Raw genomic sequence first — 17,912 nt, 5'->3', positions numbered from 1 at the left:
TTAGGGTCCCTGAAGTCAGGAGACCATCCTGAACAATTCAGCTCAGGTTTCTTTTCAATGCACCTTGTGGCTAAAGATGAATAGATAATTGCCATTACACAGCGCCACCTAGAAGGTAATTGCACAAAATTTTGCACAGCCCCTCGGGGGATCATGCCACATAAGGTCATTGGTGTTGATCGGCCTTTCCGAACCTATGATATGACATCACTTCCTGGTTTTAGCGTTTGGTGTAAACATTTATTAGCTTATAATTCAAACATTTTTTTGCGTATCAATCTAACTTATCGGCTTCGTCCAGAGATGGTCCGTGCAAAGTCTGACGAGCGGCTTCGGAGGAGTTAATTATAATAGGTTTTTGCGAAAAAGTTAAGTCTAGGCTGAAATGAGCATGGCCTCTACAACGAGATTCAGCACAATCCCCCCGAACGCGTGGATATAAGTTTTTTGATATGCTCCTTCGTATGTGGGAGTTCCAAGCCCAAATGCGTTGACCTTGCTTAAAGCGCCCCCTAGAGGTTGAAGTGTGCAAATTTTTATCACTTTTATGTACAGAAGAAGAAGAATAATAAAAACGAATAGGATTACAATAGGGTTCGATACACTTCGATAAGAGCACTCACTTGAAATCTTCTCACCTGTAATGGTCGGCTGCTCATTTTTCTGTCCTTCTCTGCTGTCACCATGACTTCCGTCATCAGCCTGAGGTGGAGTGCTGTTTCCCTCTACATTCTGCACAGTGTAGTCATCTGGAGGAGACCCTTCTGTCTTGTCTTCAATAGAATCCCTTTCTGTGGTAAAACACCAAAATCAATTTTCACCCAAGTTATAGTCTGACTGAGCGACTATTCATTCTCAAATTCTACATAACCTATTTTCATTTCGATTCCAGATCCGGTAACTGATCAGACCGTTTGCTTTTTTCTTCAACATACTTTTTTCCTACCGTGGGCAACAAAACAAAACAAACGCTACTAGTTGCCATCCTAGCCATGTCATTAATAATATTCCATATGGTAAGTTTGTGAGATTAAGAAGAATATGTAGTAGAGAACAGGATTATCATATAAATGCTAAAGAAATGGCTGGACGATTTAGAGAACAGGAATATGATCAAGCACTTATTAACCAGGCTGTGGAAGAAACCAATAGAAAAGATAGGAAAGAATTATTGAAGCCTTCCCCTAAACCTGTTGGAAACAGAACAACATTTGTGTCAGAATATTGTACCATTTCTAGACAAGTTAAACATATCATAAACAAACATTGGAGTATCCTAGAATGTGACCCAAATTTGAACCATTTAGCAGTGTCTAGACCTCGTTTTTGCTTCAGGAGAGGCAGAAATATCAGAGATTTTGTTGTTAGTTCCATGTACAAAGAACCCACTCAAACTAATTGGCTTTCACTACAGCTTTATGGGAACTATAGTTGTGGCAAATGTGCACATTGTTCAAACACATTTGACACTAAAATATTTAATCATCCACATTCAGGAAAGAAATACAACATAAAAGAATTTACAAATTGTCTGTCTACCCATGTTGTCCATGGTTTGAAATGTCCATGTGGCTTAATGTATGTGGGCCAAACTAAACGGAATCTCAAAGTGAGAGTGGCAGAGCATAAGGCGGCCATTAGAAATGGGAACATGGATTATGCCATTGCTAGACATTATACAGAGAAAAACCATGGTTCGGCCACTTCCCTTAAATTTATAGGCATTGAAAGATTGAGTCCTAATCCAAGAGTGGGTAACATGATCAACTAACTTTTGAGAAGGGAAGCTTTTTGGATTCATGAATTGAACACAACTGAACCTCATGGACTGAATGAGACACTGGATTTGAGCCCATTCTTGTAATGTTGATTATTATGTCTATCGCTGAGGTGAGTTTTTTCCTCCAGAGAAAGTTTAGATAGTGAATACCCTACCCTCCCTTCGAGGGATATATGCTAAAGGTAGGAATGTCAGGCTATTTTGCCTTATGATATTTATGAGGTCTTGCAATGTTGTAATTCTTGTAACTTATGTATGTTTACATTTTTTAAAAGGGTGTGTGGATGGATGGATAGATAGATAGATAGATAGATGGATAGTTAGCTTGCTGTTTATGTCATGACACTTTGTATAAGATGCTGTTTTTGTGGGGGTTATGTAATGCATGGATTGTGCTAGTCACATGACCTGCACAGGATCTACTTAGCACACCTACTTTTGTAATTTCACTGTGTGAGCCTGAAGAAGCAATGGGCGAAACGCATTGCTCACAAATAAACTAGTAAGTCAGATCAGTGTGCAGTAGTTTGTTTTTTCATACTTTTTTCCTATTTATTTATTTCCTATTGATTTACAGTACACTTAGAGGGTTAATTGTAGGTAACACAAAGTAGATAACAAGACTGCAAAATGTAACAACGTTGGGGTTAAGTGAAGAGACATTTTGTGTCTTGCCTCTGCACATCCTGCAGAGACTGGGCACGGAGAGATATGTGTGTGTGCGTGTGTGTGTGAGTGTAGGGAAAGAGAACTAAGGGGAAAAGCGAGGGAGGGAGATTGAAATAGTAAGGTACAGAATGAAGTACAATTAAAATAGTGAAATAGGAAATAACCTGATAGAAATAGATTAGCAGCCCTCTGTCTGCCACCACCACGAAGGGAAACGTACACACAACCATCACGTTGAATTAGTGACTGGTTGAAAAAAAATCATTTTGGACATCAATGTTTGTCTATAAAGACTTCTTGACTTATACTATTTACTTACTTTGAGCATCATCCTGCTCCATGTCTTCATCATTGTTAATTTCAGACATTCTGTTTGAGGATGATGAAGCTGAATCTTTTTAGGTGAGTCAGAGGCCATATTTCACTAGTACAGACGATGCAGCAACACATTTGGTAAAGATACATTCAACTATTGACCTTGATTGAATATTTTACCTTTTGAGATGTGCTCAGTAATATTAGTTTCCTCCGGTTTGTACTTATAACTTCCTGAGACACAATCCATATGTGTGGACTGCGTGTCTTCTTCCTTTACATCTGACAAAAAAGTAAATGGCATATCAAATAAATATAAACCACTGTTGTAAATGTTTTGTAATGTACTAGCCCAATATATCTGATATCTAGCCTTTGTCACTGGTGTTTCAGTACCTGCTGTGTGCTGCTGGGCGTCTTGCTCTGCCATGTCTTTGGATGGGGGCACTTCACTCAAGATGGTTCAAAGCTGCATAAGAAAAATATATAACATTTGTTGTTATGCCAAAGCACATTTATTAGTTTTGGACAGATTCTCGTCACACGTCAAGTCCCAAGTAAAACAGGTTAGCACACCTGTCAACCGGCTGAAAGGCAGTCTTTCACTAACGTTACTCCTGAAAACTAAACTCCCATGTTTTCATTTACCAATGATTTGAAACAGAAAACATGCATGTTTTCCGATTAGATGAACTGGCAGCACATAATAAAACAATCAGCGTTACTTTTCAAACTCAGAGTTATTTACTTACCTGTTCCGATGGTTAAATTGTATATATATATATAAATAAATAATACGCAGGAGCTAATTTACAACGGAATATGGTTCAAGATGGTGACAGTTAGTTAACGTTAGCTATCCTAGCCAGTTAACGTAGCATTCTAACGGGGAACGAAGCTAATGCATCGTAAGTAAATTGTTGGTTAGCTAAATAGCCAGCAGGTTAGGATGTAAACAGTCAAGTTAGCTAGCTAAGCTAGTCGACTAAGAGATTCTATTTTTAGCCACCAGTTAGCAAGTAAAACATGGCTATAGTCTATAAGAATTGCTTTCGTGTACCTTAATCAAACTATTTTTAATTGGTTACTTGTCATGACTAATTCTTACCAAGCGTACCATCAATCACATCGCCAAAATAACGCTCCCTCCTTCCGTGTTATTCCGTACGTTGTTCGAATATGCAGAATAACGGAACGTTCAGCAGCGCTCGCGTTTCAACCGGATTCAACGGCTTCCTGTCACTTCTCACAACTACACGGAAGTCAGTTGTTTGTCTGTTCGTAGTATTGTTTGATTGGTGTTTCTGGCATCGCTCGAGTTGTAGCATTGGTTAATCCCAGATAGATTCCAGGGTATCTGGAAATAAGATGTCTCGCCGACAGACACGATCGACAAGACAGTCATCGGGTAACGTTAAAGGTGAGCAAAGTGACTAGTATGACAACTAACGTTTGCTAGCTTAGCCCTGCACGCTAGCTGACTTTAGCTCACTCAAAGTTCAACTAACGTTAACATTATCGGACTTTTCCAGACTGGAAATGAGCTGTGCGTTAACATGCGGGAGTTATTTGGCATTTCCTTTAGTCAACAGAGGAGAACACTGACTCACTGTAATAACTTTTTTCTGCTCGTTACTTAGAGACGTTATTGAGTATTGAGCCGACCGCCAGGGCTCCTCTAAAGAGGACCAGAAAAGCGTCAGAAAACCAAGCTCCTGTTGCAGCTGTCAATGGCTCCAGAGATGTGGAGAACGCCTCAGATGATGAAGGTGGGGTGCTCCAGTTAACAGTATTTTACGATGCGACAGTCTGTTCAATTCAGGGCGGTGTAAAAACACAATTGAAACTTTTATTTTCTATTTAACAGTGTCCCCTAACAAGAAGAGCCGGCTGCAGACTGAAGGAGCAGGGGGAGGCAGTGGTGACGACAATGAGATGGATATCCAGGAATCAGCTGAAGTCCTGGAGGAAAATGAAGACCAGGAAATGGATACTGGACAGGATTCCTCTCATGACACCCCTCAACCAAAAATATGCAAAGGTTAGGGCTGCAACTAATGAACATTTTTACCACCAATCAATCAGCCCATAACTCTCACTATTTTCCCGAGCCCAAGTCACATCTCCATATTGCCTGTTTTATGCAGTGGTCCAGAATTTAAATGAAGTGACTTTGATATAACTGGCCATTATACAAACACAAAAAGGCAGCACATTCTCACACTTTAGAAGCTGTATATTTATAATATTAACCATTTGCACGTGTGTTTTAATGCATGCAGGTGCTATCAATGACAAACGTAGCATCTTATTTGCAGCTGTACTCTGGTCGTTTTACCATGACATCATTAACCTTTTATTCATGACTTCTTGCCATTGGATCTAATTACAAGCAGTTTAGCTGTTTTATTTAAATTAAAGTTGCCCCTCTGTATAAATCAGGCGCCCTTGGAGATGTGAATTTGGACCCTTTTGTAGTGCTTGGTGAGCGCTGCCGATCCATTCATGCTGTAAATGAAGATGCTGACCGGATGAAAACCAAGACGGGTAGGAAGACGCTACAGCTTCATTCTGCATGATTACATCAAGGGAGGATAATACAGTCTCCTAATCTGTTTTTTTTTAATATTTTGTTGTTGTTTTTTTTTAGTAAAATCTTCAACAAAAGCAACAGTACCCCTCACCAAGTCTACTATGCATGTCAGTTCACAACCAAACAGACAAGACGTGCTGAGTTCTAAGACCACCAGCATGGCGGAATACAAGAGGACAGTGGAGGCCAAAGCCAAGAACTCTGGTATGGTAGACGTTTTATTTAGTCATATTTTACTCAAAAAGATTGCATTGAGCACCTGTTCAATGGATTTACATGTCTAAAAACTATCAGATATTTACACAATTAAATTCTGCCTCATCTTTAGGTACACCTACAGTTAACCACCATGTCCAAAGCGGGTATACAGTCTCAGAGAAATCCTACACAACGCGACAACGTGTGAATAACATTCTGACACACAAAGAAACTGTGACGCCCCACAAAAAAGGTATTGCAGCTTCAACTAAATATTACAGAAGCAACATCTACTGCAGCTGTGACATTTTTGACATTGATTTAATGAGATCATCTCTTTTAGAAGGGATAAATAAAGCTGCTGTTATCAAGAGAAGCTCTGGATATTCCTCTAGAGGTAAGCTATAGTCATTTTAATTACATTATTTGACATTATTACACCCAAAGTCAGTTGTTGTATATAATTTGCTGTACTACGTTTGACTGTCATCTTGTGTCCTTTCAGGATTCATGTGGTATTTCTGCAGCTTGGTTCTCCTGGTGCTGCTCGGCGTTGCTGTCTTGCTGGCATGCAAGACCATCCCTACACTCCAAAGGCCTGCAGATGATGGAAAGCATCCATCTGGGGTTGTGAAGTCAGACAAGTTTGCAGATCACTTGTCTCTTCTTGAGACTCAGTTCCCCAGGCAGCGGCCTGAGGTGTGGAAGAGGAGCAAGATCCACCTGGGGAAGCACCTCAGAACAGCCCAGCCCACAGAGCCAGTCAGTCTGATCTTTACTTCTGGCCACAGGGCTGAGAAGACACTGCACTGCCTGGCTCAGGGGCTCGCCTCCTCCTTCTCATCTGCCCTCAACGCCTCCGTCCTCCACATTGATGGAACGAGTAAAGCAGGCCAGGACAGCAATGAGGTGAAGCTGGACATTGACAATCAGTTACGAGCAGCCTTTGAAGGAGACAAACCTGCGGCTGTCATTCATCGCTTCGAAGAGCTGCCTCCAGGCTGCACCCTAATCTTTTATCGCTACTGTGACCATGAGAACGCCGCATACAAGCAGGTGTTTCTGCTGTTTACTGTGCTGCTGCCTCAAGATGAGGTCAGGGATGATCAGAGTCTGAAGGACGTGGAGGAGGTGGTGCATGACTATGTCAAGGAAAGGCTGGTGGACTCCAGCAGTCAGACTGCCTTTGATGAGATGGACACTGACAAGTTTGGGGGACTGTGGAGCCGCATCTCGCATCTTATCTTGCCTGTGGTGTCTGAGACAGAAGTAGAGCAGAGAGGATGCAGATGAAGCTGGCATCAAACTGGAAGTCTGGTTACCACTTTGGACCAGCTTGGATCTTCTTGGCACTGTGCAGGAGCTACAAAACAGAGAAGTAATGTAAATATAACATGTGTGCTGTTATTCTTCACATATAGACTTGAGTTCAGGTGTTTGAGGGTTGTATTCATCTCTCTCTCTCTGTGTCAGAGATGATGATGTATTCAAGCTGCAGTCCAATATTACTACTCACAATATGTCCAGCACTGAGTTTTTACATATATGTGTACATGTACAGACTTTGCATGAGGATGTAACATGGTTTTGCATTATCAATCCAATTCCAAAGATGGGTATGAAATGCGTATTTCCATGCAGATTTAGAGTACAATATACAAGGTATAGATTGTTTAATTTCTTTTCTCATAAATCTGTACCAACAGCGCTTTGTTCAACAGCGTTTTAGCAGACATTTCCCATCTAAGAAGAGTTTTTGGTGTTTATTAAGCATGGTTCCTTCTTTGGAAATAACAGAAAATGTTTCATTTTTGTTCTAGGTGGAAATTAATATCTCTTGTTCTGTTTTAAATCTCCCAGACAACTGATGGCTTGCTTGTGTACATAATTGTTCTGTTTTGCACTGAAAGTGTTTTTTGTGTTTGATTTTGCTTTTGACTATCCATCTTACGAAGAGTACTGGCTTTTATTACGACAAATATTTTATATTCTTTGTATTTTTCTGAATGTGTATATTTGTGAAATGTTGTCTCTTTCCAAAATAGGACTATTTTTTCTATGGCTGTATATATTTATATTGGATATAAAAAGGTTTGTGCTTTGCACCTGTTTGTCAAGAAACCACTGAAATGTACTTACAATATTGTGAACTTAGAAACATACAGGTTCTCACTAAGTGAATTTGTAGAATGACTAAATATTAGCCAGCCAGTCACAAAATGTGCCTTAAAAACTCATATGGAGAATATTAGACTATAATTGAAAAGTACCAACACACTCATCAATCGTTTGATATTGTTTCTCGACAACATCAGAATCCCAACAAGGTTTCTTATAGCTATATTTTTATGATTTGTGTGTTCTGGGATTACACTCATTCCTCTTCTGGCATCATTCTGAAATGTATTTTGTTTTGCTCACATGAATACATTTTCAATAAAGATTATTTTGATAACTAGACGAGTTAATTGTCTAACCCATGGAAGCGGTTCGCCTCCTGTGTGCTTAGTTTCTGGAACACTTCACACAGTGGCATTAGATTATATTTATAGCATTTTTATACCTACCACAGGACCTACCTAACATTGGATGTTAATTACTTCATGCAGTTCACCTTTGTGGAAGCATCTGCATTTGTTATGTTTCTACTCTCAATTATTTAGGTTTTTCATTTAATTTTCCACCTGTCTGTATATATGCAAGATGATAATAATCACAGTAATTAAACATACACTAATGACACACTCTTATGTGGGACCAAGGGAATAAATGACTGGTTGCAAAAAATCACTTGGGCCATCAATGTTTGTCTATGAAAGACTATTGTACTGAAATATATATATATATATGTTTATGTATGTATTTGGAAAATGAAAAACTACAATAATAATCGCTCAAATATACCATCATAAATAAAATCAAGTCATTCTGAGGCAGAAAGAACCTTTTAGTCAATAAGTACAGGCTGCAATCCCTTTTTGTCAAGTGCAAACCTGACAATCTTACTGGTTGTATTGACCCTTTAAAAGGTACCTCAACAAATTACTGTGAAGATATAATCTGTCAAATACAATGCTCAAGAATGAAGTAAAGTCATTCAGAGGCAAAAAGAGGCTGCAATTACTTTTTGTCAAGTGCAAAACTTCATTGTATGGGTTATATTGGCCCTTTATTAGGTTTGTTATTAAGTTTAAATTTAAATTTCTAAAGGTTAAAAACACTGGGTGGGTTATAATCTGTCAATTATAATGCTAATTAAAGCAAGTCATTTTGAGGCATAAAGAACCTTTCAGTAATAAAGGGGGAGCTGCAACATATAGGCCTAATTCATTTGGTAAAAAGGACTGGATTTGTTATCATAAAGTAAGTATTCTATTCTAATGTAGGGTCATAAGGATCATTGCAAGAGAGATGCTTTGTTTATATTATAGGAGAGATCGGGTTAACAACACCAATTCTACCTATTAGAGATAAGATGGGAGTTATGTGATCATTTCAGTATTTACCTTCTTCCGTGATCCGGCATGTTGTTTTTCAAGGCTGGAAACCGTTACATTCAGAATATATAGAGAAAAAACAGATTTTGAGGTCAGAAAGTAAATTTTTTTTTTAGTATCTGTACTATTGCAGATAACATTTTTGAATTATATTAGATTGAAATGTAGTTTCGTAGGCAGCATGTGATGCATTTTTTCCTTTGTAAAACCACAATGCTAATACAGCTAGCTAAACAATGGCTAACAGGGGTGGGGTGGGTTGCAACACTCCTTTAAAAAGTGTTACAATCATCCACTATACATACAATTAAGGACTTTCTTAATTTTAATATTTTATAGAGTGCCCTTTGCAGTCAGGGCAAGCCAAGCCTGCACTCCAGGGTTACCAGCATTCATGTTGGCATGTGTTTCGGCACTCAATCTTCTCAATACTAAACAAGGTTTCTAACAGATTTTACTAATTTGTGCAAATGTAAATTTCAAAATAGTGTTCTGTGATACTGCTCATTCCTGTTCTGGCATCATTCTGAAATAATATCTGCCTGTGGGCTACATTTTCAATGAAGATTTTGATAACTACAGTTAATGTCTAACCCATGGATGTGCATCCCTTTTGTGTGCTTAGTTACAGGGACACTTAACACAGAGACATTAGACTTAATAACGGCTCTTGGACCTTTCTACATGTAACATAGCCCAGAATATAAACCTGCTTTTTGTTGTGTGATAATGAAGGTGCCACAACATCTTATGTGTATAGTATCGATCTTGGAAACTAGGAATTTACAACTGTACAACAGGGGGAGTTCAATTATTTACTAAGCGGTTAAGAGGTATGTATGAACCGTAGAGTTCAACTGAGTGATCTTGTTAACAGACACTGTATATTTGTCTACATAAATTATCTAAATCTAACTGTAAAATGTTTCCTGGAGCATCAAAGTGAAAATGAGTAAGAGGCTGCAACATTGTCAGTGTTGTGATAAGAAACGAGGAAATTACAGAAGGCTAAGTCAGTAGTAGAAAGTTTATTAACTGAACGTGGACACAGCTGAAGTTTGCTTCCTTCAAAAAGACCATAAAAATGAATCATCATGTATAAATCACAACCGCTGGTGACACTAACATAACTAGATTTTAAAATGTCCAAATGTTTGAATGTAAAATATATTAAAACTGGTTTACATAACTGTAATTTACACATTAATAATTCAGGTTCAACAATTCACATGGGTTTGACTTGTACTTGGGAATTTCTCTTTTTGTACTCAAAACATTGTAACACAAAACACAGATTGGTTTTACTGTGTAGATTTGCAAGTATTGCTATTGCAAGAGGTCATATATGGTGAGTCCTTGTATTGAAACCTTGTATGTTGAAAGCAAAAACAGACAATGAATTTCAATTAAGTTGAATGGCATCATGCACATATATAAAAAAGCTGTTTATAGTACTGGACACATTCTGATATAATTATATTCAGACAACTTATGGTAAAACTTGATATCTTTTCAAAATGAAGTTAATTATCTCTCTCAATTCATATCGATCACTATGACACATTATTTTCATCCTTACACACTGAACTCTGAGCATTTCCATGACCTCAGATACTCCTGGCATAAGCAATAACAGGCTGAGTCATGAGGTCAGCAGACTGACACATTTTATGACCCATTTACACTACCGTTCAAAAGTTTGGGGTCACATTGAAATGTCCTTATTTTTGAAGGAAAAGCACTGTACTTTTCAATGAAGATAACTTTAAACTAGTCTTAACTTTGAAGAAATACACTCTATACATTGCTAATGTGGTAAATGACTATTCTAGCTGCAAATGTCTGGTTTTTGGTGCAATATCTACATAGGTGTATAGAGGCCCATTTCCAGCAACTATCACTCCAGTGTTCTAATGGTACAATGTGTTTGCTCATTGGCTCAGAAGGCTAATTGATGATTAGAAAACCCTTGTGCAATCATGTTCACACATCTGAAAACAGTTTAGGTCGTTACAGAACCTACAAAACTGACCTTCCTTTGAGCAGATTGAGTTTCTGGAGCATCACATTTGTGGGGTCAATTAAACGCTCAAAATGGCCAGAAAAACAGAACTTTCATCTGAAACTCGACAGTCTATTCTTGTTCTTAGAAATGAAGGCTATTCCATGCGAGACATTGCTAAGAAATTGAAGATTTCCTACAACGGTGTGTACTACTCCCTTCAGAGGACAGCACAAACAGGCTCTAACCAGAGTAGAAAAAGAAGTGGGAGGCCGCGTTGCACAACTGAGCAAGAAGATAAGTACATTAGAGTCTCTAGTTTGAGAAACAGACGCCTCACAGGTCCCCAACTGGCATCTTCATTAAATAGTACCCGCAAAATACCAGTGTCAACATCTACAGTGAAGAGGCGGCTGCGGGATTCTGGGCTTCAGGGCAGAGTGGCAAAGAAAAAGCCATATCTGAGACTGGCCAATAAAAGAAAAAGATTAAGATGGGCAAAAGAACACAGACATTGGACAGAGGAAGACTGGAAAAAAAGTGTTGTGGACGGATGAATCCAAGTTTGAGGTGTTTGGATCACAAAGAAGAACGTTTGTGAGACGCAGAACAAATGAAAAGATGCTGGAAGAATGCCTGACGCCATCTGTTAAGCATGGTGGAGGTAATATGATGGTCTGGGGTTGCTTTGGTGCTGGTAAGGTGGGAGATTTGTACAGGGTAAAAGGGATTCTGAATAAGGAAGGCTATCACTCCATTTTGCAACGCCATGCCATACCCAGTGGACAGCGCTTGATTGGAGCCAATTTCATCCTACAACAGGACAATGACCCTAAACACACCTCCAAATTGTGCAAGAACTATTCAGAGCAGAAGCAGGCAGCTGGTATTCTATCGGTGATGGAGTGGCCAGCGCAGTCACCAGATCTGAACCCCATTGAGCTGTTGTGGGAGCAGCTTGACCGTATGGTACGCAAGAAGTGACCATCCAACCAATCCAACTTGTGGGAGCTGCTTCTGGAAGCGTGGGGTGCAATTTCTCCAGATTACGTCAACAAATTAACAGCTAGAATGCCAAAGGTCTGCAATGCTGTAATTGCTGCAAATGGAGGATTCTTTGACGAAAGCAAAGTTTGATGTAAAAAAGATCTTATTTCAAATACATATCATTATTTCTAACCTTGTCAATGTCTTGACTCCATTTTCTATTCATTTCACAACGTATGGTGGTGAATAAGTGTGACTTTTCAGGAAAACACAAAATTGTTTGGGTGACCCCAAACTTTTGAACGGTAGTGTATGTGCTGAAGTTTTATCTCATTGGCCTTCCTTTAGCCCTAAAACACAAGGGGACATTTATGTCATGAGTGAGTTCTCCACATTTTATAACATCTATGTTTATGAATTCAATACTTAAGCTAGTCTATATGAAGTATAGCAAGGCTTGTTTTTCATAAGATAAGCACATTCCACACATTACTCATGAGGACATGATCACAACATTAAAAACATTCCCCAACTGATGATGACGACTGGTATGTCTGGCACAAGGTGATACATACAGTAATTATAGGCAAGTGGATCTTTAGCAAATATTTGCAGTTTCACCTTGTTGACAGGCTTAACTCTGATAAGATGTTATATGACCTAACAATTAAACTTCCTTGGAAAATGAACAACCCATTTTATGGTATGTAATATGTTAATAACACTATCCAGTTTGTTTAGTCTAACTGTTAGGTTGTACTGGTATCATATGTACAAAACTGTGAATCACATGCAAGCAAAGTACCAGAACAGGCCTATTTTTCCAGACACCCAAATATCCCAGCAATGACAGCTGCAGCAAAGGACATGTTTCCAATGACGAGGATTACTGAGACAGCGGTGACAATCACATTGGCTGCACTGAGCGTCTTCTGAAATTCAGAGGTTCAGCGGAAAACGTGAAAAACATTTTTACTGTGATGTCGCACATGACAAAACAAGATGTTAGCAGAACATGTCACAATGTGGACAGGCTCACCTTTCTTCTTTGTTGCCTCCATCCCTCACCTGTTTTTAAACTCCCTGTAACAGAAAATACTGACTGATATAATTTTGTTCTTCATAAGAATCCTTAGCCTACTGTATTTTGTGCATAGTAACAGTAGTACAAGCTATTCACCTATTTTGCTTCCCCCCAGTATTGCTTTTCCGTGAGCAGTGAATACGAAAACCCAAATTACAAACAGCAAAATCCACGCTGTGTAAGCGACCATCACTTTCAGAAGCCAAGACTCTGTCCTGTTCTTACTGCAACTGTCAGTCTTGATAACACCAGTAAAGATCACAGCAACTGTGTGTAGAACAAGTTTGGAAATTAAAACCAGAGCAATAAACAGGCAATGGCAACATTGGTTAGTTTGTCTCTGTCTTAAAGCAGTAGTTCAAAATTTTGGGAAATTTAAGGACACAATGCTTTCCTACAATCTGGGGTCTGCATACACATTCCTCACATTGTGCGATCGACCTCCTGACAGTAAGAAGAAGGAGTTTGTTGTAAAAGACAAAAATAGACAATGGTGTTTGTAACCAATTGATAAAATGGGACTAAGGATGGTGAATACAGTACAAGTCCATGAGGTTTCTTTTAACACGTTAGCAGATGACAACATGAATGGCCTTAACTCTCAAAAAAAAAATGTATTTCTTCAGGCCTATGTATTTCCTTGAATGTTGAAACAATTGCTTTAAAAAGTCTTCAGACAGAGCAAAATAAATACCGGAAAGTTTACAAGTATCAGGTAAAAATCAGGTATAACTTACTTGTAAAAATCATATGGATGACAGAACACACTTTGACAGCAAGGTCACAGATCTCCTTTCTTGAATAGAACAAAAGAGAAAACCGCTGTGCACAGTGTTGACATAAGGGTCAAGTCAAAAATTCAGGCAGAAGAAGAGGAGTTGAACTTACAGCTCATGACTGGGTCCAATTGGCAGACTCAGGATTACCAGCTCTATCAAATCAATCAATATCATCACACACACAAGAGCAACGAGAGTGACCTGAACATACACAGACACACACAGACACACACACACACACACACACACACACACACACACACACACACACACACACACACACACACACACACATATACACAAACATTAAAAATAACCTTAGAACAATTCAGAAATTTGGAAATCCATAGAGAGAAGTGTTCTCTGAAAGTGTGAAAAGTGAAGTCACTACTTATTATTACTCACTTCAGAGGAATCACACACACAATACAAGATTGCTGCCGATATTTCAACTGCGGTGCAAAGCAAACAACAGGATATCTGTGTCCCCTACAAAAGAAATAAAATGCAATTTCAATTATGCTGCTGAATAATTAGTATTCATTTAGTGTTTGTTTTTCAAGGCACAGATACAGAAGCACTGGACTGGGCCTGCAAATGCCATTTAGCATTTATAGCCTATGCTGATTTGCAGTGTAAAATCTTTTTTGTAAAATTACTTTTCAAATTCACGGGAAACAGGATGAGTAGATCTAGAAACAGTTACTGTGACAGCACAAGCCCTCCAACTCATGCGTTACCTTAATTAGACGATGAAGGTAGGGGCTGCTGGTGAGGGTGGTTGCGATTATGTTAGGTAGTTCCTGAAGAGACATTCATATTCTTGTATAATTATTTTTGATAATTAGTGTTTAGCCAAGTTACAGCTTTAGTAGGAATACTGTGTAACAGTGACATGAGTTTATAAATACCATACCAGTTTCAGTCCCTCAAATAAAGCGTCAAAGGTCATCAGCCTGGTGGCTTCTCCCTGAAGACAAAACAATGATGAGCTGTGTAAATGAAACTGTTGAATTTTATATATTCATGGATAGATTTCTGATCAAATCCACCTTTCTTTTGCTCCCAGTGTTGTTCGGTGTCTTCGTAGTACCGATTGTACTACTTGTTGTAGTACTTGCCTCTGTAGTACTTGGCTGATTACTCATAGTACTTGTCTCTGTAGTACTTGTAGTACTTGGCTGATTACTTGTTGTAGTACTTGTCTCTGTAGTACTTGGCTGATTACTCGTTGTAGTACTTGTCTCTGTAGTACTTGTTGTAGTACTTGGCTGATTACTTGTTGTAGTACTTGTCTCTGTAGTACTTGGCCGATTACTCGTTGTAGTACTTGTCTCTGTAGTACTTGGCTGATTACTCGTTGTAGTACTTGTCTCTGTAGTACTTGTTGTAGTACTTGGCTGATTACTTGTTGTAGTACTTGTCTCTGTAGTACTTGTTGTAGTACTTGGCTGATTACTTGTCGTAGTACTTGTCTCTGTAGTACTTGTTGTAGTACTTGGCTGATTACTCGTTGTAGTACTTGGCTTTGTAGTACTTGCTGGAGTACTTCGCTGAGTACTTGTAGTAATACTTGGCTGAGTACTCATCGTGGTACTTGGCTTTGTAGTACTTTGTGGTGGTGGCGGTGAAGTGACATTCACATCCACTCGTTCCCAGAATATATTAAAAGACTCAACAAATGTGGCTCTGAAATATATCAGACACTGATGTTAAAGTAAATCTGTTTGCTCCACAGTGGAATATTAAATAAAACTGTAAAAGTTCAGTTTTATTCTTGACTTTTAGAGGTCATCAAAGTGTACAAATACCTGAAAGTGATGTCTAGCTCTTCTGCCGGAGCTGTCCAGTTAACTCGAATTAAAGATTTTCTTTGATTGTTTTTTTGACTCACAGCTGAGTCCTGAGGAGAGTGATAAAAGACTTTGATCTTGAATTTCCACTCAAGTTCATTTAAATGTGTTAATTAAATTGGATGTGGAAAATATGAATATTCAATTTAACATTTCAATGCATTTACTAACTCTAATAATGACGACATGGGTTGGTTACTTACTACTATATCACCACACGTCAGGAGTTGAGAATTTCTAGCGTCAAGCAAGATAAATTTTCCAACAGGCCGGCCATCGTCCACCATGCTTTTGTTTCGAGCCTCCAACATAAATCCCCTGAACTGTGTGGATGACTTGCTCTTGAGAAAAACTGGAAAATGGTTCGGAGATTTATCAGGACGCAGGTGGAGGGACAGAAAATGGAGACAGTGTTAATCTTGCGCTTAGTGAATGACCACTGCAACAAAGATTCATAGTGACAAATAAGCCTTCATCCAAAAGTCTCTGTACCTGTAATAGGGTCTCCCTTTTTACCATGTTCGTAACGGACCTCAAAGGGCGGTTGAGTGTTCTGAGGAGCGAGAACTTCCCCTCTATTTTTATGCCTAGGTGACATTGTATGACATACTTCCGGGAAGTAACCACTTGCATAACCGCACACTTTTGTGATGATGCTTAGGCTAACCAACGTCCACAGCCACATCTGTAAAACAAGTGTGCAAAGCCATCTGTAAATGCGATAAACCCGATATGAACACGTCTTTTTTTTCCCAGCCTTCTTCCTAAACATGCAGTCGCTGAGGATTGACTGGAAAACTTTCACATTGATAGTATGCTGACAAATTGATACCATAAGTATCAGTTTAGTTTCATACTGTAAATATTCAGAAACATTTTTCAATTGTTAGGTCTACAGCTCGTTGCACCAGTACCTCTGCTTTAAATGACATAGCGATTAAGTTAAGCTTTAAAGCTGTAACACTTTCAATTTGATTTATGGCATTTTAAGCCCTCAGTGGAAAATAATTAAATATCTGATGATAGTAACTTTTTCTCTTACCTTAAAATAAAGTATTTCCATGAAACCATAAGATTAAAAAAATTGCATCTCTTTAAGAAAAATATAAGAAACCTTAGGAATGTCTTCGCAGAAAGGGATTTTCCTTCCACGAGAGTAAGGCATGTAGTGTGTCAGAGAGCAGTGCAACAACTCAGCAGAACAAATGAGGAAGTTTTAGGGCAATCAAAGTTCACTGCTGAACCCGCCCATATGCACAGCTAAAATGATCAACAAAATACAGTTTCCCTTTACCTCTGATTAGATCTGTGTAATGTTTAGCCCCATGGTGGAAGGAGGAGACATGGACTCAGGAGTTCTTCACCTGGTGCTTCAATTTATTTCTTCACCAGATACATGGAAAGTGCAGTTGTGCAAGTGTGAATTATTGCAAAAATATATCTAAAATTAAAAAAACAACAACAAGGAAACTAAGTATAAACTATTCAAATTATCATTACAAACTGATAATAAAAACCACAATAAAAAAAAACCTATAGCAGGCCCTGACTATTGGGCTCTAGCACATGTGCCCTTCCAGGCCAAAGCTGTTCTGCCGAGAAGAGCCTCTGCTAGTGATGGCAGTGCGACACTGAAGCTTCGATACACGCTTTAAACCCCCGGACTGCAATCCTATTGAACCACTGCTTCAAAGCTTGCTTTGGTGTGAAAAAATAAATAAATCACGTGACATGTGACGTCCGAAGCAGCAACTGCTTCACTTACTGAATGAATCACTGACTGGTTCGCGGTCTAGTCACGTGATTCACTGGCACTGCCTCGATCGACTCGAAAGTGAGTGTTGTGCACCCCATCTAAACACATTCACCCCCTGTCATAGTTACACAAGCGCATCCAACCTGTGCCATATTTCTCAGCACTCTCTCCTCAATAACAAAATTCATGTATTCATCAATCTTTGTTCAAACATAATGTTCAGTCTTAGTGTGTATCAAAGAATTTTCAAAGTAAATATACTTTAAATCCAAGGGTGATTAAAGCAGAGATTCTTTATAACTAATGGTCTTTACTACGAAAGTAAAGTAGTTTCTCCAGCACTGCTCATCGAGGGGCGTGCGAGTATGTAATTAAAAACCTCCTGTCCACCAGCTAGCC

At 38.8% G+C, this 17,912-nt stretch overlaps 2 protein-coding genes and 1 long non-coding RNA gene across 5 annotated transcripts; 1 reads left to right on the top strand and 2 right to left on the bottom strand.

Moving 5' to 3' along the window:
- Positions 1 to 718: 718 nt before the first annotated feature.
- Positions 719 to 4,000, bottom strand: LOC119900887. 2 transcript variants are annotated; one of them, XR_005444121.1, is made up of 4 exons: positions 3,873 to 4,000; positions 3,161 to 3,233; positions 2,945 to 3,046; positions 719 to 791 (listed from the first exon to the last, which is right to left on the bottom strand). It is a non-coding gene; the product is annotated as an uncharacterized LOC119900887 (long non-coding RNA). The 2 variants fall into 2 exon arrangements; XR_005444122.1 differs by having other exon boundaries at positions 3,882 to 3,999.
- A 3-nt stretch (positions 4,001 to 4,003) lies between these two features.
- On the top strand, positions 4,004 to 8,040 carry LOC119900886 (torsin-1A-interacting protein 2-like). Its single transcript, XM_038716185.1, has 8 exons — positions 4,004 to 4,184; positions 4,405 to 4,533; positions 4,632 to 4,805; positions 5,207 to 5,311; positions 5,415 to 5,561; positions 5,686 to 5,808; positions 5,899 to 5,952; positions 6,061 to 8,040. Exons 1-8 carry the CDS (start codon positions 4,133 to 4,135, stop codon positions 6,846 to 6,848), a joined length of 1,572 nt encoding a protein of 523 aa, XP_038572113.1. The 5' UTR covers positions 4,004 to 4,132; the 3' UTR covers positions 6,849 to 8,040.
- A 2,896-nt stretch (positions 8,041 to 10,936) lies between these two features.
- Positions 10,937 to 16,959, bottom strand: LOC119900885 (mucin-3A-like). 2 transcript variants are annotated; one of them, XM_038716182.1, is made up of 13 exons: positions 16,800 to 16,959; positions 16,250 to 16,442; positions 15,961 to 16,109; positions 15,716 to 15,807; positions 14,957 to 15,593; positions 14,821 to 14,874; positions 14,645 to 14,707; positions 14,310 to 14,393; positions 14,014 to 14,105; positions 13,863 to 13,921; positions 13,222 to 13,392; positions 13,081 to 13,124; positions 10,937 to 12,973 (listed from the first exon to the last, which is right to left on the bottom strand). In XM_038716182.1, exons 1-13 carry the CDS (start codon positions 16,818 to 16,820, stop codon positions 12,857 to 12,859), a joined length of 1,776 nt encoding a protein of 591 aa, XP_038572110.1. In that variant the 5' UTR covers positions 16,821 to 16,959; the 3' UTR covers positions 10,937 to 12,856. The 2 variants fall into 2 exon arrangements, with proteins under 2 accessions (XP_038572110.1, XP_038572111.1); XM_038716183.1 differs by having other exon boundaries at positions 10,937 to 12,970.
- Positions 16,960 to 17,912: the final 953 nt, after the last annotated feature.

The sequence above is a fragment of the Micropterus salmoides genome, unplaced genomic scaffold, assembly GCF_014851395.1.
Source record: "Micropterus salmoides isolate LMB-PRFRI ecotype aquatic unplaced genomic scaffold, ASM1485139v1 Ms_hic_scaffold_13, whole genome shotgun sequence".
In the NCBI taxonomy this organism is placed as follows: domain Eukaryota; kingdom Metazoa; phylum Chordata; class Actinopteri; order Centrarchiformes; family Centrarchidae; genus Micropterus; species Micropterus salmoides.
Note: the sequence above shows the minus strand (reverse complement) of the source record. Positions and strands in the feature narration are given on the sequence as shown.